Source organism: Nelumbo lutea, chromosome 5 (assembly GCF_056320005.1).
Source record: "Nelumbo lutea isolate HS-2025 chromosome 5, American lotus-T2T, whole genome shotgun sequence".
Classification (NCBI taxonomy): Eukaryota; Viridiplantae; Streptophyta; class Magnoliopsida; order Proteales; family Nelumbonaceae; genus Nelumbo; species Nelumbo lutea.
Window position 1 is genome coordinate 31,064,336 of NC_142688.1, and position 23,527 is coordinate 31,087,862.

The following is a 23,527-nucleotide window of genomic DNA, read 5'->3' on the forward strand; positions in this document are numbered from 1 at the left end:
GTTGCGCAGCCCACAATATTCGCGAGAAAGAAAAAGCAAAAAATATAGCGACGGCCGAGAAAGAGAAGTATACGCAGAGAAGAGGGAGCACGAACAAAAATAAGATAAGTAGGTTGGTGACCATCTGATGGAGGACCACCTAGGTGATCGAGTTTTGACGTTGGACGTAGACCTTGAAGAGGTGATGTATTGGGGGACGTAAGATATCCACGCGAGCCACGTCATCGGGGTTTGCTTCCACACGATACCGGCACGTGTAAGCTGACCTCTTTTAGGGTTCCAGTCAGCGTGCGGGAGCTGCTTTGTCTGTGTGGTTCGTTGAATTCCTTGAGTTTTGGCAAAAAAACAAACTTCATTTTCGGCATTTCATTTTGCCTCTCTCTCTCTCTCTCTCTCTCTGCCCCCGTTAATGGCGTCTGAAAATCCTGATATTCGTCTGCTTTCTCTTTAGCTTTGAAGGGGCGGAAGGTGAATACATAAGCGTTCTTGTCGGCGCTGAAATTCCCAGAGCTCCGTGGCCCGTAAGCTTTTCGAGTTTCTAATTTTTTATAACCTCTTCGCTTTCACGTCTCTTTGTCACGAACTTTTCGACTTAATAGCTTAATCAGAAGTAGTTTCTGGTGGCTTATCTTTCTTTATCCAATTTTCTTCTCTTTATCTGTTTTTCGTTTGTTGATTTTATGGAAATTATGAAAAAAATCAAATTTCTTTCTCGAGAATTTTTGTTAAGTTGCGAATCCGTGGTGGTTCTTCTATAAGGTTATCACGATTATTCCTTTTTATTATTTTTATGGTAAAATTGAGTTTTTTTTTTTTTTTTTTTTTTTTTTTTTTTTTTTTATGGCTCTGTGCAGTGAAGGTTCTCTATGGAATCATGGGAATGTATACAAATTGTATCGAAAAATTGTAATTTTGTGGTCAGCAGGAGAACTCCTTTGCAGGAATCGCGGGTTATTAGGAATTGATCAGTTTCATTTGGGGGTACATAATTCATTCAAGAAGTTTTGGGTGCTAACTTTTATTCATTTTACATAATTGATTATTGGGGGAGGACGTTTATCCTCCCCACCAATGGCAGAAGACAGCCTAAGGATTGGCGGGCTTTCTTCGGGTTTGGCTGTGATATTAGCCTCTGGAGATCGGAAAGATAATCCTCAGAAAAGCCATCTTATTTCTTACTACGATGACATTGGACACCAGTCTGTGGAGCGGGCTCTTGAACATATATTTGATCTCCCTTACAAGTCAATTTCTTCATTGAGCGGTCCAGTTGACACTGATTTTATTCGCTGTACTTTGAAGAGTGACATTTTCAAACATAGGGTTAATCGGGATGTCATCCTTAGTAACAGAGACGGAGTATCTATTGCGGACAGTGGTTGTGGACCCAATACTGTGGCAGTGGATGAAACTAGCATCTGTGGTGATATTCGGATTTTCAAGCAACCTTTTCTGGTAGAGAGCCTAGCTATGTTCAGTAGTGCTAGGGCCAATGCATGTGTTTGGAAAGGAAAATGGATGTATGAAGTGATTCTAGAAACGTCAGGGATACAGCAGCTTGGATGGGCCACAATTTCATGTCCCTTCACTGAGAATAAAGGTGTAGGGGATGCAGAAGATTCATATGCTTTTGATGGACACAGGGTGAAGAAGTGGAATAAGGAACCTGAACCATATGGTCAATCATGGGTTGTTGGTGATGTAATTGGCTGCTGCATAGATTTGGATCATAATCAGATCTCATTCTATAGGAATGGTGTCTCGCTTGGGGTGGCATTCTATGGGGTTAGCAAGATGGGACCTGGACTTGGCTATTATCCTGCAATTTCTCTTTCTCGAGGTGAGCGTTGTAATTTGAATTTTGGGGCCCTTCCCTTTAGATACCCAATCAAAGGGTTTCAACCACTTCAAAATTCTCCCAGTGTAAACCCCCTTGCCACACACTTGCTACGTTGTTTGTCAAGGCTATTGGAACTTAAATTCATGGAAAATACGGACTCCACTTCTGTTGACAAACTAAGAAGATTGAAGAGGTTTGTACCACTTGAAGAACTTTACCACCCAATTGCACGTGGGATCTGCGAGGAGTTCTTCTCCGCAGTTGATCAAGAATTGGGGAGTGTGGAATATGTTAGCTGGGGACCTCTTGTGTCATTCTTACTGGAAACATTTGGAAAACAGGCACCTCACAACTATACAAACTTGGATGGAGTTGTTGACCTTTTTCTAGAATTTGGAGGATCTCGTTTGATGTTCCTACATGTTATCAATTCCCTTTCGTGTAGTTGTAAAACAGCTCCATTGGTTCTAATGGAGTGTCCATATTCAGGCTCATACTCTTATCTTGCATTAGCATGTCATATTCTAAGGCGGGAAGAACTAATGACACTTTGGTGGAATTCATCTGATTTTGAGTTCTTGTTGGAAGGTTTTCTATCAAGGAAGGGTCTGAACAAGCATGATTTGCAATGCTTGATTCCGTATGTTTGGTGGCCTGGCTCATGTGAGGATGTGTCCTATGAAAGTAGTATGATGCTGATAACTACAGCTTTATCTGGAGCAATCAATAAGGTATGTCCTTATATGTGAGAGACTGATATTTACAGCCAAGCATGAAACTTGATCCAAATCCCAAGTTAATTTGGAGAAATGTAACATGGCTGATGGCATTTACTGTGTCATTTCTCTGATACCATACCACATGTGCATGTCTATGTATATTTATGTATGCATGTGTGTATATATGAAATTTGAAAAGATACGATTCCAATAAAAAAATGATATGGAAACAATCTATAAACAATTTCGGTAATACATTTCTTAGGTGAAGCTTAAGTGATCAACATTTCTGCCTAGGACCCTCTATTGGCTGTGTTAAGGTTCAGGTGATTGGTGGCTATAAGCTCATTACCTGTCCTAGTTTACTGTTTAGTAGTTGGTTGCAGTTTTGCACATTCTTTTTAATCAATAGCCAGATCAACAGAACTTTTTGAACACAAAATCTGAGATTAAATTAGAATTGTCTTAATACCCTATTAGGAGGGGGGATTAGACTCAATGCCCATTATTGCCAAGGTGCCAAGGCAAAGCTAGGTGACCAGGAAGTGCCTGCACACCAGGATGGTAAGTTTTGAAAAAAACCCTAAATCATAAACTGAGTTCCTATTCTGCATATTAACCAGTAAGTATCTCTACTAATAATTAACAATAATATTCATCAAATAACTACAGAATTCATATCAAAACATAGAAAATCAGTATATTCATGAGAAGATAAACACTTAAATATATTAGTTTCAATACTTCAAATATAATGCAGATCAATGACTTCATTTTTTTTGGCCTATCAAATTAACTATTTCAAAGAAGCAAATGAATAATGTCAAAGGGATGATGGGAGTGAGCCTAATGAACATGTTACAATCTTTGGAGGTGATTCTCAAATGGGGGGAGGATGATGGGTTGGGTCATACAAATCAAATGGCTGAATTTGTGGCGAAATTAGGGTGTAAATTACAAGAGACAAATGATATGAAAGCGTATTTGAGAAGAACAAGGAGGGAGGTAAGCTGAGAAGAAGGAAGTTGAGTGAAGTGGAAAGACTAAAAAAAGATGTAGGGGGAGATAAGGAGTTTAGTGGAAGAAAGGGAAGGGTGAGGGGTCACAAGTAGAAGAAGTTTGGAAAAAGGTTAATTGTTTGAGAAGAGAAATGAAGATTGTAGGTTAGAATGTTAGAGGGTTAGGGAGGGCAAGGAAAAGAGTCACTATTAAAGAGTTGCTAAGAAAGGAGAAACCGGATATTGTTTTAATTCAAGAATCTAAGGCGATGGAATTTGATAGAAAATGGGCTAGGAGTTTTTGGAAATCCAGGGGTTGGAGTTGGATTGTGTGTCCTTTGTGGGGGGCTTCAAGTGGTATTGTGACAATGTGGAACAATGAGGTTGCACTTGAAATGGAGGAACTGGTGGGAAAAATTTCAGTCTCTGTTAAGTTTAAACAAGTTACAAATGAATTTGAGTGGGTGTTGTGAAATGTCTATGGGCCTAATGAATAAAGGAAGAGAAAAAGTTTTGGGAAGAATTGGAAGACATTAGGGGATTGTGGGATGGGCCATGGTGTATGGGAGGGGATTTTAATGTGATAAGATTCGTGGAAGAAACTAATAATCTGAGAAGGAGAATACATTTGAGTATGAGGAGATTTAATCAAGTCATTGATGCTTTTGGGCTGAAGGAACTACCTCTCTCTTATAACATTTTTTCTTGGTCCAATTTACAGGCCTAATCAATTTGCTCAAAATTAGATAGATTTCTATTCACAATTGATTGGGGAGATCATTGGAGGGGTCTAGTCTCTAAATCCTTGTCAAAAGTGAATTCAGATCATTGGCCAATTTCTATTTCTGAGGAAAACTTGGGTGATGGAGGTCCAGATCCGTTCATATTCGAGAATAGGTGGTTATGTGCTAATGGATTTAAAGATAGAGTTAAAGGCTGGTGGGAGGAGAGCAATTCGACAACAAAATAGGAAGGAATGAGGTCCTATTTGGAAGTAAAAAGAGCTTAAAGGCAAGATCAAAGAATGGAATTTACAACGGTTTGGAAGGATTGAGGATTAAAAGCAAACTCTGATTACTAAAACTGAGTAGCTGGATGGAAAGGAAGTGTTTGGTACCTTGGAAGAAAGTGGCAGGAACAAAAGGTGGTCCTTGAGGAAGGAGTTGGAGGATCTTTTTTTTTTTTTTTCTTTTTTTGATAAATGGAGTTGGAGGATCTTTTAATGAAAGAGGAAATAAGTTGGAGGTAGAAATCTAGGAGCAAGTGGATCAAGGAGGGGGATAAGAACACAAAAAATTTTCACACATTAGCAAATGGGAGGAGAAACAAGAATTTCATCTCAAAGTTGGAGGTGGATGGAGTTAGTGTTTGCCACTAGAGGGAGATTGCTAAAGCCTTCGTGGGTCATTTCAAATCAATCTTTAGGAAGCCCTTGAAAGACCGTATTTGGATTGATGGAGTGGAGTGGCCTAAACTTTCTGAGGAGTCCCAGAGATGGTTGGAGAGAAGGTTTGGCAGTGAAGAGATAATGGATGCAATCTTTTCTATGGACAGGGCTAAAACACCCAGCCTTGATGGTTTTACTATGGCATTCTACCAAGATTGTTGGGAGATATTAAAAGGTGACATGTTGAAGGTATTTGAGGAGTATTTTTGGAAGGTGTGTGATTAATCTGGGTTTGAATGCAACCTTCATTGCTTTGATCCGTAAAAAGGATGATGCTTTGCATCCAAAAGATTTCAGACCAATCAGTTTGGTTAACAACCTTTATAAAATAATTGCTAAGTTACTTTCTTGAAGAACTAAGGTTGTTCTCCCATCCATAATTTCACAATATCAAGATGGTTTTGTTAGGGATAGGCAAATAATTGAGTAGATTCTAATTGTGAAAGAAAGTGTGGAGGATATAAAGAGAAATGAGAAGAAAGGGTTTGTTTGTAAGTTGGATCTGGAAAAGGCTCATGATTTAGTGGATTGGGGATTTCTAAAGGATGTCATGAAGGGTTTTGGATTTTGTGACAGATGGTGTAGATGGATTTTGGGATGTATTAAGACATGTCATTATTCAATTGTGGTCAATGGGATAGTGGTAGATCATTTTGCAGCCTTAAGAGGGATTAGGCAAGGGGACCCACTTTCTCCCTTTCTCTTGACATTAATTGCTGATGTTTTTGGAAGACTTATTGAAAGGGTGGATTCATTGAGAGTTCTTGGTGGGGTGAATCTAGAGGAAAGGGAAATCATGGAGAGTGCAGGTATTTTGGGTTGTACTGTGTCCCATTGGCCTTTGACTTATTTGAGTTTACTTTTAGGGAATAATCCGAGAAGGAGCAGTTTCTGGGACCTTGTGGTAGAACAGTTCACAAAGAGGTTGGCCTCATAGAAGAGCAGTTATTTGCCTTTTGGAGGAAGAATTGCTTTAATCAAATCTACTCTGGCTGATCTACTTGTCTACTACTTGTCAGTATTTAAGATTCTGGTTGGGGTAAGTAGAAGCTTAGAGAAGTTGATGAGGGATTTATTGTGGGAGCCAGAGGAGGAGAAGAAGGATCATAGGGTAAGCTGGGAGGTGGTGAGTAGAAGCAAGAAACATGGAGGATTAGGCCTTGGGAATATCCAAGAGAGGAACATGGCTTTGTTGGGAAAATGGTTGTGGAGATTATCATTGCAAAGGGATAAGTTGTGGGCAAAGGTGATAGTTAGTATCCATGGGCTTGCCATAGTTGGTTGGGACTCTGGAACTTCAGCTAGGGCTACAAGAATTTCTCCTTGGAAATCCATTTATGATATTCTACCTCTTTTTTTTACCACTTTTCAGATATGGTCCTGGTTCTGGGAATTTTGTCAAATTCTGGGATCATGTTTGGGTAGGCAATCTTCCACTAAAGGCAAAATTCCCCTCTCTCAAGATCTCCTTCCAAACTGGGGTTGCTCTGTTTGGAAAGGAATCATGAAATGCCTTCCCTATTTTTATGGAAGGTGTGAGCTTTAAGATAGGGAAAGGGGACGGGTTAAAGTTTTGGAAAGACCCTTGGTGTTTGGACAGCTCCTTGGCTGAGGTCTTCCCTCTCCTCTTTCATTGTGCAACCAACCAAGAGGCCTCAGTGGCTGAGTCCTACATTTCTACTGAAGATTCAATGGTTTGGGCTCCTCTTTTCAGAAGAAATATGTTTGATTGGGAGTTAGGTGAATTGTTCGAGTTGCTGAACCTGTTACAGAGACAGGAAATTGACTACAGCAAGGAGGATGAGTGGTGTTGGAAATGGAATGGAGATGGATGCTTCTCGGTCAGATCCTTGGCCTCAAAGTTAAGTTAAGCGGGTCTGGTTTTTCAGGTTTCCCTTGGAAGCAGATTTGGAATCCTATCCCCCCTCAAAAGTGAACTTTCTGGTTTTGGGCAATGACTTTAGATAAGTGTCTTACAAGATCAAATCTGGAGAGAAGGGGCCTGCAGATTCTGGATCAGTCTTGTGGTCTCTGTGGCCTAGTACCTGAAACTACAGACCACCTGAGTCTTCACTGTACTATCACTTCAAGGTGTGAGATCATTTTCTCAATGCTGCTGGGCTAAGTTGGGTAATGCCAAAATCAGTTAAGGTGTTTATGTGCTGCTGGAAGGATCAAGGTCTGAAGAAGAAAGGAAAGCTTGTGTGGAAGTCTGTTCCTGCTGCTGTTCTTTGGTCTATCCAGACTGAAAGAAACAATAGAATTTTCTGTAACAAAGTGAAGAACTCAGAGGACCTTGTTCACTTTGTTGTTTGCAAACTGATTTCTTGGGTCTCTGTGAAGGTTGATTTCAAAAATCTGAATGTAACTGAGTTGTTAAGATCCCATTCCATTTGGAGTATGTTATCTGTTCAGCTTTTCCGGCCAAGCTTAGTGTGGCTTGGAAGGAATAACTACTAAGGTTATCCATTGGTTGAGATCCTGTGATCTTTTTAAGGATTTCTCAGTTGAAGACATTTATAGAAGTTGGGGTATTGTGGCATCTACTACTACCAAAGCTATGATACAGGAAGTTTGGTCCCACCGGCACAACAAAGGGTGAAATTGAACTTTGATGGAAGCTCTATAGGTAATCCAGGCCCATTTGGTATAGGAGGTGTTTTCAGAGATAATGAAGGAAAGATAATGGCTTTGTTTTCAGGTCCAATAGGAGTTGGAGATTCCTTAAGAGTGGACAACTTGGCACTACATCAAGGTGTAAAACTGGCCAAACAATTGGGGCTACAGCAGATTGAGATAGAGGGAGACTCCAAGTTGGTAATTGGGTGGATGCAATCAGGGCAGCTGGGAATTTAGCAATATAGACAGCTGATAAGGGAAATTCTTAGCATAACAAGGGAGGTAGGTGTTTGGTTCAAGTTGGTAAGGAGATCAGCAAATGGTTTTGCTGACGCCCTAGCAAAACAAGGGACTGTAAGGGAGAGTCTTTATTGGGCTGTGCTGTAATGTTTGATGTTTATTGAATCAACTTTTTCTGACAAGGGTTGAATTTTGTATTTCAGTTTAATTTATCTCTAATGAAAGTTATCGTTTCTGATAAATTTTTATTTGTTTTTTAATAAAGCCTTATCTTACCTTTCAAAAAAAAAATCCCCTCTCTTTATGCCCTTTCTACCCTAGGGAGGAACTTATCTCTTGTTTCCTGGATCTATCTAGTGCAACTGCTGAGCATAATTGGGATTTGGATCTTAGAAGAGGGCTTCATGATCATGAAATGAATAGTGTCATTAGTTTGTTACAAAGCTTGGAAGGGGTATGTTTAGATGTGGGTAGAAGAGATATTTGAATCTGGGCCTTGTCACCATCCAGTTCTTTCACTTGTAGGTCCTTTTCTCATTCCTTATCCAATCAAGTGAAAAATGAGGGGCCTTCCTTTCCCTTTAAGGAGATTTGGAGTTCACCTATCCTTCCTAGGGTGGGTGGTTTGTGTTGGGAAATCTATCTGGAAAGAAATAATACTTGTGAGAAATTGCGAAGTAAAAGGCCTAATTGGTGCCTCTCCTCCCATTGGTGCCCTCTTTGCAAAGTTAATGCTAAGAATTACTATCACTTACTAATCTCCTGCCCTTATTCTTTTTCAATTTAGGAATGGTTTTTTTTTTTTCTTTGTTTGGGTGTGGGTGGAACTCTTTGCCTAATGTACAAAGCTTATTCACTCCTACTGTCGTAAGTTGGCCAAAGAAGAGAGGATCATTGCTTTAGTGGTGCACAAGGGCAGCGGTCTGTTGGCCGATTTGGGAAGAAAGGAACCAGAAAATATTTCTCGATAAAAGAACGAACCAAATAAGGTGTTACTAAAGCAATTTTCGTCAAGGTGGTCCACTGGGTGAAATCGTTGGAGCTATTCAAGGATGTTCTTAGGGCTGAGATGCTGAGAAATTGGAGAGAGATTATTAGTTCTTCTCCTTTTAGGGTGGTGGTTGGGCCAATATGATCCTCAACCCCTAGAGGTGCTGTTAAGCTCAACTTTGATGGTAGTAGTGAAGGCAACCCGAGCCCGTCTGGCATTGGAGGAGTGTTCAGGAGTGAGGAGGGAAGTGTCATTGCTTTCTTCTTGGGTCCAATAGGAGTTGGGGACTCACTAAGGGCTGAAATTATGGTAGTTATGGGAGGGATTCAAAAGGCAAAGGAGCTGAACATTAGGAAGCTGTTAATTGAAGGTGACTCAAAGCTTGTAATAAGCTGGCTCCAGAAGAAGAGGAGGCTGGGTGGTGGTGCTATATTTATGAGAAGAGGAAAGCCATGAAACTGTTACAAAGGATAGATGTGACTTGTAATTGGGTCGGAAGAGATGTAAATGCCTTTGTGGATACACTTGCTAAATGATGGGTGGTGACAAATAGCTTATTTTGAGCTGTGTTGTAATTTTTATTTGGGGTGGGGTTAAGAGAGTTTATCCCTTCCCCCTTTTTTCTACATATTATGCTACCATCCATGTTAGACCTTTCAGCTATAAACATTAAATAAGTACTTTCTTTTCCTACAAAAGAAGGATCAAGCTAAAAAACCTAATAAAAGAAGAATAGTAAGAAGGGGGTGGAGCCCCTGTTTCAGGCCAAGAGAAAGAAGAAAAAATCTCAGGAAAAAAGAACAAAGTAAATAAGAAAAAGTTGTCAGAGCCCTTGTTTTAGTCAAGAACAAGATGGGAAAAAACTCAGAAAAAAATTAAGAAAAGGAGAGGGGTGGAATCCCTGTTTCAGTCCAAGAAAATGAAGAAAACTCAGAAAAAATTAAGAACAGAAGAATAAGAGGGGTGCAGAGCTCCTCTTTCAGTCCAAGAAAGAGGCATACCTGCATTCACCATTCAATTCAATTGTCAACATACTACAAGATAAAAAAACATAAAAAACATATAAAATATAAAATACAAAATACTATTTGTGCCTAGTTGCCTAGGCAATCTTGATAACTATATGAAAGGCCTTCCAAGGATAAGGCAACTTAAAACCAGATAAAAAATGTGAATAAGTTCACATTTCCATATAGCCATTAATTCTATGTGAACTTTCAGTTGCTGTTACATAAACCAATAATCCCATTAATTCTGACTATACCTCAAAATACCAAATTTCATGAAGAATTTGGATTTCCAACTCTGCAAACATTGAAATTCAATCTAGTTATATTTCACTTGAGTGGATATTAAGGGCTTGGTATTCTAATACGAATTAAGAGAATATTGGGTAAGGTCAGCAAATGGAATGGCTGACACTTTAGCTAAGCAAGGAGTTACTAGGGAGGCTTTGTTTTGGGCCTGTTTGTAAGTTTTTGATTTTCTTTTTCCATCCATTTTGTGGGTGGTAAGCCTGTAATCTTTTCAATTATCTAATGAAAGTTACTGTTTCCTATAAAAAAAATGAAGAGAATGCTGCTTTAAATTGATCAGACCCTAAAAACTGAACCATTGGAGATATCTTAATAATATTGATAATTGATACATTGGTTTTAGATTGAGAAACAGGATTCATGTAGCTGATCCCATATAGTTGAGATTTGGGACAGGGCTTAGATGATGATGATAATACCTTACTGGTTGTTATAGTTTCAATTTTAAACACCTTTGTTTCTGCAAACTCCTATTAGTTGTTACAATTAGTCTGAGGATCAAATATTAGTTATTTGGGGGGGGGGGTCCAGCATCAATCTCGTTGATATGATGTATTAGATGCACTCATTGGACAACCTTCCAATTTCTTTCTTCTTAAATCCTCCATAAACTGGTGACAAAAATTATTGCCATATCAACTTGTCCCTTCTGAATAAAGAAATACAATATCAACCTCCTTTAAATACATGTATCTCAAGGGAAATGTGTGGCCCACCACTCAACTGACTGGTGAGTCAACAAATGATCAATTTTATGATGTTTCCTCTTGCATCTCTGTTGAAGTATGTCAAATGTGCTGTGCTAGTATTTTTATGAGGAACCTTCCACCAGAAGCCTTAATCTTGGAGAAATTGTGGATCCAAAATGTACTTGTACCAGAAAGGAACTATTTGTGTGGTTCATTGCATGAAACTAGATTTGATTTGGCTGAGAATTGAACATTTGAGTATGGAGTCTATACCTACTAGCATGAGAAGATAGACTTTTATGCCTTAACTAGAAATCAGATGTTCTGGGCTGCATTGTGATAAACTCTTTAGGGCCAGACTATGCTAGTCTGGTGTGTACTGTTATACTAAAATTTTAATGAAATTTCCTGTTATTAATAAAAAAAGATTTTATGCCTGATCTGCCTTCGATTTTATAAACGACTGCACCTTCTTAGTCCTGGTTATCTTTCATTCTTTCATTTCGCGGTTTCCCATTTGACTGCATTAGAGGTTTCACATGCCATGCCTCAGCAGAAATTTTTGAATATGGACTAGTCCTATAACTTTGCATTTGGCTGAGCTGTGAGTTGCTTGAGATTATAACGAAAACTTGATTGGTCTATCACTGACCCCTTCTCATTTCATCATTTGGAATCTGGGTAAACTTAGTTTAGCCTTATAGTGAGGACTAACCTTGGATATGGTGATCCAAAATGTTCATGAACAGTACATGGAACCTAGTTTATGCAATTTTGTCATGAAATCTTGTTGAATTAATGGTTCAGCAACCTCTTCTTTTGGTCTCCAGCCAAGGAATAAATGCTGATCTTGGATGGAATGTTTCAAGTGCATTATTGTGTGAGTTAGCTAATATTTGATTAAGCTTTTAGACTTGAGCTTATTGATAACTGCCACTAGAATTATTTATTTGCAGATTGAGGAGATGCATCGGTTGCTTTGTCACCTGGTCATACAGTTCATACCTCCCACAACACCTTTCCAGTTACCTGGGTCAGTGTTCAGGACATTTTTGCAGAATTTATTGTTGAAGAACAGGGCTGCTGATCACAATCTTCTGCCTCCTGGTGTTTCAAGCAATTCTGTTCTTGTTTCTATCTACACAGTGATCCTCCATTTTCTATCTGAGGGGTTTGCTGAGGGAGGCATCTCTGGATGGATGAAGGGCTCTGAGGCAAAAGTTGGAGATGATGTAGGGTTTCTTCATAGAGGTGGACAACAATGCTTTCCTGTAGGTTTGTTTGTGAAGAATGATCCTCATCGTGCTGACATTTCTAGGCTTGGAGGATCATTCAATCATCTATTGAGATCTCACCCTGTAAATGATGAGGAAGCAGAGGAAATCCAGTGGGAGGAAGGCTGTGTGGATGATGAAGAAACAATAGTAACACACTCTACTACTCAGAAGCCATGTTGTTGTTCAAGCTGCGATGTTGATTTTACAAGAGTCATGAAGGATCCAATTAGGTATACAGCCAAATGTTTCCGGGGCCATTGCAGCCCAATTCCAGAGAGATCTGCTCATGTTGCTGCAGAGTGCAGTGCAGGAAGTTTGACTGATGAAATAGTGGATAAACCCAGTTCAAGTGATCAACCAGAATCTGAATTTGGTTATCAAACAGTGCAGCATTTGAGAATTGTACCAAGGATGAGCAATCCACCTTCAGCAATTCTTGGAGAAGTGGAACTTTTAGATGCTATGCTATTATTGTATCATTTAGGCCTTACTCCTAACTTTAAGCAGGTGAGATAACAATACTACTAAAAGGATTATATCATTATATGTAGATGTTTCTATGGTTCTTTATGTTTTTGTTTCCTCTATAGGCTAGTGGTATGTTGGGTCCTGAATGATTGCATTCATCTGATTAATTTTTGTTCTCTTTTCTCTTCACATGGGACATACTTTTTCCTTTGGATGTAGTACCGAAATTTGTGCTCTTATTTGCTTTCAACGTGCATGTTGAAACATTAATAAATTATCTTGGATGCAGGCATCATATTTTATGTCTCACCAGTCACAATTAATTTCTCTCTTGGAGGAAACTGACAAACAAATGAAGGAAAGAGTTTGCAGTGAGCAACTGAAGCGTCTGAAGGAAGCTCGAAATATTTACCGAGAAGAATTAATTGATTGTACCAGACAATGTGCATGGTAAAATGACCATCATGTAAACTTATTTGTTACAACTTTTCATTCCTTTCTTGTTTGGTGTTTATTCCTCAACAAAGCACATGCTATGCTATACTTGTGGGTTTTCTCCAGTTGGTTTAAATCAGTTATATTGTTTTTATCAATTTGATTAAATATGCTTTGTGGTTGTTTCTCTTCTTTTATTTCCTTCTCCCTCCCCCCTCAACTCATTGGCTTTGCTTCATTATCCCATCATACCCTAATATACATCTGTAAGTTACATTACTAGTGGTGGTATTAGTTGCTCTAATTTTAATAATGGTACTTGTTTGCAAAAAGTACTTTCTAATATCTAATAATGATATAAGATAACGGGGAGTTCCTCTAGTTTATTAACTAGTAGATGTTAAAAGGGTCATTGCTTGGTGTAATGGTAAAGTCTTGGGCTGTCAAATGTGAGAATGTGGGTTCAAATATAAGAGCAGACACTTTGTGCCAAAAAATGTGAAATGTTAGGTTCGTATAAGTTTACCCCTCTTAGGACTTTGGATAGCCAGGACCATTGTTGAGTTATGGCCCATTTTAGAAGTTAGTGAATATTAGCGATGAACTGTGGAACATAATTGGTTCTTCAAAATTGTATTAGTTTTTTTTTTTTTTGTTGGTTTGATAACAAGATCAGGAAAATTTTATTGAAATGGAAAATAAGGGCTGTTTCTTAGTCCCAGTGTGGCTGATCGTTCTCTTAGACCAGCTACTGGTTGTTGCTTCTGTAAACTATTGCATCACCAACTAGCTAATCCGATGCAAGCCTCTCCATGAGTGGATTTCATCGTTTTGCTCAGCCTATGAGTATTTGCAGTCATTTCCCTCTATTGATCCCCTCCCAAGAGGGCAGCTTCTCATGTGTTGTAGCCAAAATAAAATCTTTCTTGGCTAACCCAGAAGGTCTGTCCCACTAATACAGTTCTCCATGTGCAGCAATCCCTTCTTTGGCTAAAGTGTCTATAGAGCATTAACTGATTTTCAAACCCCATTTGAATGAGACTTTCATACTTGATGCCGGTAGAAATCTGCTGAATTAAAAAAATATGAAAGAAAGTAGTTTCTTGAAGAGAGAAGGAGAAGAAGAGAAGAAAAGAAGTTGAAAGAAAAGAGAGCAATAATCTGGCCACCCCCTTCACTTATTATTTATACTAAAATAATAGAACAGTACAAAGACAACTATCCCTTATAGGGCAGCAAAACATAAAACAACATATATAACACTCAAAAAACATAATAAAATTTGGATCACATAACTACTGTGGTCCCCAACTATCTAACAACTAACATAAAACATCTACTCAGAAAAACATCATAAAACTAATTAATTTTCAACACTCCCCTTCAAGTTGTGAGTAAATGTCACACATTCCCAACTTGCGTAGATCAGGTTCAAGCTTGTTCCTTGTCACCCCTTTAGTGAGAACATCAGCCAGTTGCAACTATGAAGAGACACAGGGCAAACACACTTCTCCGGTTGTTACCCTTTCTCTTGTAAAGTATCTATTAACTTCAATGTGTTTTGTCCTATCATGCTAAATTGGATCGTGGGAAATATTGATTGCAACCTGATTGTCACAGTATAACATCATAGGTTCCTCTGCTTCCACCCCAATTTCACTCAAAAGAGATCTAACCCAAAGAAGTTCTGAGCCACCATGAGCCATGGATCTATATACTCAGCCTCTACACTTGACCTTGCCACAACCACTTGCTTCTTACTCTTCCAGGAAATCAAGTTTCCACCTACAGATGTACACAATCCTGATGTAGACCTCTTGTCATCTAGGGATCCTGCCCAGTCTGCATCCGTATAGGATTCTAGCTTCAGATTCTCATGATTTGAGAAAAGAATGCCTTTGCCAGGGTGCTTTTTCAGATATTCAAGTATTCTCTCAATAGCTTTCCCAGTGCTGAACTCGAGGTGCATGCATGTATTGACTCACAACACTGACAGCATAAGAAATATCTGGTCGTGCCATACACAAATACAACAGTCAGCCCACCATTCTTTGATATCTCCCCACATCCTTTACCAATTCACCATCCACACCATTAATTCTGTGATTTGGATCATTAGGAGTGTCTGCTGGTTTGGTCCCCAGCTTCCCAGTCTCTCGCAGTAGGTCAAGTACATACTTTCTATGTGAAAAGAAGATCCCATGCTTGGATCTTGCAACTTCAATCCCTAAGAAGTATTTGAGCTCACCAAGATCTTTGATCTCAAATTCTTTCTGCATGATTTTTTGAGATCATCAATCTCCTCCAGATCATTTCCTGCCATCACTATATCATCCACATACACAATTAGAATTGACACCAAAGCATCTCTCCTCTTTACAAAGAGGGTGTGATCAAACTGTGTTTGTGTGTATCCAAAACGGATGAGTGCCCCTCTGGACCCGTCAAACCAAGCCCTAGGTGACTGTTTCAGTCCATATAGAGATTTTCTGAGTCTGCACACCTTTCCTTTACCATCATTTTCATAAAAGCCTACTGGAATGTCCATATATACCTCCTCCTGTAAGTCACCATTGAGGAAAGCATTTTTGACATCAAGTTGGAACAAGGGCCATGAATAGGTGGCTACTAGAGATAAAAGAATACGAACTGAACTCATCTTAGCTACTATTGCAAAGGTTTCCAGATAATCAACATCATAGGTCTGAGTATACCCTTTTGCTACCAACCTTGCCTTCTATCTCTCTATCTTGCCATCGGCCTTATACTTCACTGTGAATACCCATCAACATCCGATTGTTTCCTTGTCTGGGGGGAGATCAACTATTTCCTAAGTTTGGTTTTTGACCAAAGCGTCCATCTCATCTTGCATGGCTGTTTTCCAGTCAGGTTTGGAGAGAGCCTCAATAACATTCCTGGGTATAGACACAGAATCCAGGGAAGAAAGAAAATCACGGTAGGAGGGTGATAAGGCACTGTAGGAAAGATGGTGTGAAATGCAGTGGGCTGTACATTTTCTCTTCCCCTTACGAAGTGCAATGGGAAGATCAAGGTCAGTGGGATCAACTGCAACAATGGTGTTAGGGACAAAAGCATTATAATTAGAAAACATAACAGGCTCAAGAGGAATACCTGGAACTATATCTGCCGAATCTGGAGTTTCAGAAGGACTGACAGAGAGTGGTGTGGGTCGAGGATGTGTGGAGTCAACCATCATCTGTCGGCGCTGATATTGCTGTGACGTTGCCCGTAGTGGCTCAGGTAATGAAACTGTGGGTGCAGGTGCTAGCTGAACTGATGGTGCAGGTGGTGGCTGAACTGATGTAGATGCTGGCTGAACTAATGGAGGTATCACAGAAACAGGAAGAGGAACAGAAAATGGTAGGGGCATTAGTCATATGCTCAGATGCTCCTGAGTCTATAATCCAGGGAGGTCCCTCCTTACTTGAAGTGGATGCAAGATTCGCAGTTGCATATGAACTACCTGTATGTGCAAAGGAAGTGGTGTAGTTGGCTCCTGCATTCTGCTGTCCATTTGGAAGGCTAGAGCTGAGTGAACCTTTCTTACTCATAAGCTGTCCAAACCTCTCCAATTCTGTTCTCATGCTACTATTGCAATGGATTTTCAATCAGTTTGGGAGAGAGGGGCTGAAGAGTCTTCTGTAGTGGCTACATTTGCATTTCCCTTCTTGTTTCTTATCCGAGCAGGCATAAGATTTGGATGAAGCTTCCAACAAGTGTCCCTGGTATGCTTAGACTTCTTGCAATAATCACACACCAAGTCCTTCTTATCTTCCCTTCTAGTCTCACTACTCCCCCTGTCTCCATTCGGCTTAGGTTTTGTTGTACCAACCATAGCCGACTGGTCAGTCCCAGGCAGTCTCAGCATTGCATTCTTCCTACTCTCCTCTCCAGAGACAAAAGCATAGGCCCGAGAGAGTGTCACACCCTCCTTAGAAAGAATCTGCTGCCTAACAATGTCAAATTCAGGGTTCATCCCTACCATGAACTCAAAAACCCTATTCCTCTTTACCAGTTTGTGATAAGTTGCTGCATCATTTACACTTTCCCATACCATAGTTTCTAAGTGATCTATTTCCTGCCATAGGGTTTTTAACATGGAGAAATACACAACAAGAGGTTTTTCTCCTTGTTTCATACTTATCACCTGATTTCTTAACTGATAGGCTCTGGCTTCATTTTGCTTTTGAGAGTAGGTTTCAGTCACTCCATCCCAAATCTCCTTAGCAGTATTAGCCCATAGGAATTTTTTTTTTTGCAATATGAGGTAACATAGAATTACACAGCCAAGACATTACCATGTAATTCTCTTGCACCCATCGGGAAGAGTTTGTATCAGGTTTCTTCTCCTCCCCAGTAAGATATATCACTACTACCTCCAACACCTAGTCCCACAGTACCGATAGATTTCATCTCAGTATTCCAACTCTCCATTTTACTTCAAACAGTTCAACAGTAAGAAAAAAAATAGATCGGAGACCTTCAAAAAATAATTTAATACCACACACACAGAAACCAACCCTTTCAAAAGAAGAAAACCCTAGCTGGAGGGAAATCTCTTTTCTCCCCAAGCCTCTCAACAGAGAGAAAAGTGAATCGGTCACTCCGGGAGGCTTAGAAAATTTCAGAAACCAAACCACCCTCTTCAGAAAATCAAAAGAAAACTAACAATACCTGGACGCCCAAGATCAGATAAAAAACAAAGAGTTCAACTTTTCTGGGACTCTTCCCCGTACTCTAGTTCTTCCTGATTTTGATGCCGAACAGTAGATCACCTTCCTGATGTCTAGATCCCACCAAAAACTCCAAGAACTGGGCAATCTATAGTAGATCGATTAGCCCTTTACTTCATGCAGTCGGCTGATCTAGGGCTGCATGAGAATGCTTCAAGAAACCCTAGCCGATGCTCTGATACCAAGTAGAAATATGCTGAATTAAAAAAATATGAAAGAAAGTAGTTTCTTGAAGAGAGAAGGAAGAGAGAAGGAGAAGAAGAGAAGAATAGAAGTTGAAAGAAAAGAGAGCAATAATCTGGCCGCCCCCTTCACTTATTATTTATACTAAAACAATAGAACAGTACAAAGACAACTATGCCCTTATAGGGCGGCAAAACATAAAACAGCATATATAACACTCAAAAAACATAATAAAATTTGGACTCACATAACTACTATGGTCCCTACCTCCTATCTAACAACTAACATAAAACATCTACTCAGAAAAACATCATAAAACTAATTAATCTTCAACAATGCCAAAGGTCTAGCCTCCTTAATAGCATGAAACAGAGAGCAGAGGTCCTCTATAGATTATAGGAATGATATATTTATGAAGTAATACTTGTAGGAGATCCTACTTTAGATGTTGATAAGATTCTTTTCCTTTTTTCTGTCCATGTTTCTCTTATAACTCTTTCTTCTGCTTTTCAGGTACCGGATCTCTCTGTTTTCTCGTTGGAAGCTAAGAGGAATGTATGCAACATGCATGTGGGTTGTTCAATTGCTCTTGGTTCTTAGCAAAGTGGATTCAATATTCATTTACGTCCCAGAGTTTTATCTAGAAGCACTGGTAGGCTAAAGCTTTATTTTATGTATGACATTCTTTTTTCCAATTAATGTCAAAGCTTCCGCTATTAAAAAATTATTTTTCATGACTGTTTGCTGGTATTTGTCTTGCATTTAAAAATTTACTACTACTTTTACCACTGTCAATGGTACATGTCTTTGTTCCATGAGTAAACTTCATGATAATTTAGTAGACAAATTACTGTGAGTTCACTTTGTTCCTTGCACTTATTTTCATTTTGGAGCTCCTGAAGTCTCCTCTCACTTAGTGTTATAGATCCAACTAAGAACTAACGACCTTTAGTTATAAGCTCATCTTGGTTGTGGTCAATGTCTGCATATATACATAAATCAAATCAAACACTTCTTGATGGTTTAAATGTTTTTTCTGTAATGTAGCTGCCTGGTTGGGTAATACTGAACTTCATACAGAGGTTACTGATTTTTTCTTAATTGTTACTGAGGTAGAGAAAGCCATCTTGCTTCACATCATACCTTATATATCACCAGATGCTATCTTCTCAAATGAGAGGATTTTGAGAAAGGCTAAAAGATGCTTATTTTATCATACATTGTGGTTTCGTGCATATGCTTTTCCTTTTTGATTTAATGGATGCTTCTTCCCTTTATTTTGCTTTGTTATACATCATTAATTTACATTCTGTTAAAGTCCCCCTTGTTTTCAATAAGAAAAGAAAAAGAAAGGAAAATATAAAGATGGATTAATATTTAATTTAAAATGTAGAACATTCCAAACTGTGTGTGCACAGACATGCACAACCACACTTTTGTATATGGTTTTGTTCCATTATGAGTTAATGGTGGCCTTGTGCTTCTGATTGCCTTGTTTGGGTACTGATACATCTAGTATAAACATCTTGTTTAAAGAAAAAATTCTGTGACAATGCTCCAAATTCTGTGAAGTGCTTCTTCATGCTTTTTATTTCCAGAATTATGAGTATTCAAGGCTTCATCTTGTCTATCCTCATTTTTTGCAGCATTTGTTACAATGGCATATTCCATGGTGGGTCTTAGCCAAATGATGCTTTAAATGAATTCTGCATTAATTCATGTTTTTTTGCTTGAGTACTTGAAGATTTAAGGAGTGGATATTTTATGCCACGAGTTTGCTAATGATACCACTTTTACATGGTATTACATCATCCCCAATCTTAAGGGTATCCACCGATTCTTAAAATCAAATTGGGTCTTTATGGTCAAATTGAGCAAGTTCAGAATGGTTGATTCTGATATTGGTTGGGTAGAATGATTCAGTTACTTATCAGAAAAAAAATCAGTTATGTCATTTTTGTTTGCTTCTCAAACACATGGTGGTACATACACAAGGTAATATGCTCTAGAGTTTGAGGAGTTGACTATGGAAAAAAATTGGAACAAGCGGTATCTTGGAAGTAAATATTATTTCTCTAAGAGTTGGTTTCAATTTTACTAACCTTCAGGATATGCCTGATTTGTTAGAAAGATTCATATACCAGGAACCCACTCTTTCCTGTCTTTTGAAATCTATAGGCCATTCACAATTCTCTCTCTCTCTCTCTCCCCCCCCCCCCCCCCCCCCACCCCCACCCCACCCCACACACACACACCCTTTTAGTTCTTTTTGGATTTGAAGTGGGCAGTGTGTTATAAAATTAAGCTTTAGGTGGATCTCTTGTGGGGAGTTAACTCTTAGTCAAACCTTCTCTTATCTATTTGTTCTGGTGGAGAAAAATCCATCTTGATTTATGCATTTCTAGGATAATCCTATCATGATTTATTTATGCATCCCTGGGATTCTCTTGTGATTTAGGTCTTTATGTGCTACTAGATGGGGATCCCTACATTTTTGGGACTATCCCTTCTTTGTATTTATGCTTTTTCAGTCAATAGTATTTGCATTTCTTTCTTTGTAATTTATGAGAAAAGGGACAAAAAGAATTTTGTATTATTCTTTTCTTCATATACCATCAAACCATATTTGTTCTCCTTTAAGGACTTAAACTATGGGGGGTTTGATCCCTTGATTCTTATGCTTTATTTATTCAAACCAGAGCTGTCTCATCCTTTAAGCAAATTGCAGCCTGAAAGTCCTATTGCTTAATTTGCTTTTTGGATTTATCAGATGTAACTGTCAAATCAACCTTATAAGTGGCCCAAAGAAAAACCCTATAAGCAACTAGTTGTATGGGCCTATAATTCGGAGGATTCAGAGAACTGGCTTCCTTTTTTTTTTTGGATTAGTGGAAGTGCCAATGGTTTATCTTGATCATCTATGTTCTCAAGTTTTCACATGGCTAATCAATGTATAATGTGCCAAAGAGAAGAGTGAGTTACACGTGTTTTTTTTGTCAGGGATGCCTGCAGTTTTCCCCTTACACTTTTTTGCATGAATTGGATATGTATAGTAATGAATTTTTTTGATCAATAGTATAGTAATGAAATTAATAAGGGGACACACTTTCCTTCTCTATACATCCTTGTAGAGAACAGAGATGCAAATGTGATTTGACTCATGAAATTCAGGAGGGGGTTGTTTGCGGGTGCCCAACTCGAAGGAGTTTGGAGATTGTGAAACAGAGGAGCTGGCTTTTATTCAATTTGCTCAACTGAACGTGCCTAAAACCAGACCAAAAGGATTGAAGAAGCTGGAAATGGGAGAAATCAGGGTTATTCTCAAATCCCTGTACAGGCAGTTGACCAACAATGAAAAGCTAGCTTTCACTCATAAAGAAGTCTGGTTATCCCATGTCCCCTCCAAAGTGGCTTCCTAGTGTGGTCTGTGGTGCTTGATAAATGTGTTCAGGGACAATCTGTTAAGAAGAGTTGTAAACATTCAAGCAGAAAATTGTGTGCTCTGTGGGAGAGGCAGAGAAACTTCTAATCATCTATTCCTGCAGTGTACAGTGGTGAATTAGATATATTCTTTTTTCTGCAACTTATCTTTCTTGGTGTTTGCTGGAAAGGGTTTTGAATCATGTGTGCTTCTGGAAAGTGGAGGGACTAAATAAAAAAGGAAGAAAGTTTTGGAGCACTATTCCTGCTGCAGTTTTGTGGTGTATTTGAAAGGAGAAGAATAAGTGGATATTTCAGAATCGAAGCTGTTCAGTTGATGATTTAATCAAGAAGATAATGGGTTCCATTCACTCTTGGGTGACTGCATTGTATCAATTTAGTAATATTCCCCATCAAAGTTATTTTGGTCCTGCCGCTCTATTTTTGTAACTCTGGCAGGACTGGTGCACAATGCATATACTTTTTGTATAGTGCCCCGCTGTGCATGATCATACGTACTCTGAATGAATAATACTGTACCTTTTGCTAAAAAAGTATAATATTTAATGGCACTCTACAGTTATACCCATTTGAGTTGATGGTATGGCTTATTTGAAAGCTTTTACTCTTGGCTTAATTTGTGATATTTAGAAATTGGAAAGATAAGGATACGAGGATATTTTTTTTTTTTGTAAGCCTTGGTCTATATCGTGTGGATATATTCTGGAGGAGGGATAAAATGTAAAATCTTGTATATACCTGTTCCAAACAAAAAGTAAAATCTCATTTATGGCTATGTTTCTTTGGGGATGTATTGCAGTCTCATCTTGTATATTTTTTGGCACGTTACTTTTCCTGCCTCCAATTGATAATGGAATAATTCAATTAGGAAAAAATCCAAATGCTACTATTTATAGCAATAAAGGGGGAATACACATAAAGCAAGGCCTACAATGTTTTCACTCCCAAGCTATGTGGCTAACTTTGCATATTCAAAGCTTATTGTTATTTATTGATTCACCGAATGCTACTAATAGTATGAACTTCAATCTCTTCTAATGTAACTCTTGTTCTCTTCCTTTCGTTTCGTTTCTTTGAGTATTTTCTTATTGTCAGAATCAGTGATCACAATACATATATCTTGATTTTGTCTTCAGTGATCCTACAAGAACAAATACTTCTTAGATGTTTCATATCAACTTTTTTCTGCTCTTGTTAATTGCTTTATTATTGCATTGCAGGTTGACTGCTTCCATGCCTTGCGGAGGAGTGATCCTCCGTTTGTTCCTTCTTCAATTTTTATTAAGCAAGGACTCTCATCATTTGTATGTTCCATCTTTAAGTTCTATTCTCTCTCTAATATCTTCTTGTTACACCCGTCATGTTTGGGAAGATAATAAAATTTCCATCACAAAGCTACTATGCCCTACTGGAATAAGTGTATGTTAATGCTCTGTGATGCATCTCTTGATTCTTTTCCTCTGATCTGAAATGCAAACATCAAGAAAGACAAAGAATTGAACATTGACAATTATGATTCTTTTTAGTTTAAATTTGTATACAATGTTATATACCAACCATTACTTCCTTACATGAACTATCATTGGTATGCATAACCTTTCAATAGACAAGGACTTTCTATTTGCATTTTATTTTTTTTTCCTGCAAAATATAAACCCCAAGCTCATTGTAAGATTGTAAGATTGCATGGTTTTATAATTTGCAATAGTTCAATTAATTGATAGTTTTTCCTACTTTAGGGATTTTCTGATAATTATCTCCTCAATCAATGGACAACTCTGTCCAATTGGGAAAGCTTCTTGAAGAATTGTCAAATTTCAAAGTTGTGAGTTCAACCAATTTGGACCAGCTTTTTAGAAATTACCGACTCTTTTTCTTTGGTGCACATATTTAATTTTCTTCAAGGTGCTGATTCCTTCAAAAAGCTATTAGGTGCTGGTTCCTGGAGAAGCCAAGGTGCTAATTCCTTGGTTATTTTATTTTCTTTTCCTTACTTTGCAGATCTATCTTGCCTCTTAGATACTATTTCCTGGTAGGCTTAGTAATACCTCCTTGTGTCTTCCTGGACTTTTTCCACCATTGTTTTAATTTCACCCTTTTCTTTAGCACC

At 38.5% G+C, this 23,527-nt stretch overlaps 1 protein-coding gene across 2 annotated transcripts in view; it reads left to right on the forward strand.

Moving 5' to 3' along the window:
* Positions 1-304: 304 nt before the first annotated feature.
* Positions 305-23,527, forward strand: part of LOC148851427 (E3 ubiquitin-protein ligase RKP) — a 28,323-nt gene continuing 5,100 nt past the window's right edge. For both annotated transcript variants that reach the window (XM_088944380.1, XM_088944381.1), the window contains exons 1-6: positions 305-521; positions 855-2,571; positions 11,816-12,643; positions 12,894-13,054; positions 18,490-18,628; positions 22,638-22,721. In XM_088944380.1, coding sequence (XP_088800506.1) covers positions 1,072-2,571; positions 11,816-12,643; positions 12,894-13,054; positions 18,490-18,628; positions 22,638-22,721 — 2,712 coding nt within the window. In that variant the 5' untranslated portion in view covers positions 305-521; positions 855-1,071. The remainder of the gene's footprint in view (positions 522-854; positions 2,572-11,815; positions 12,644-12,893; positions 13,055-18,489; positions 18,629-22,637; positions 22,722-23,527) is intronic.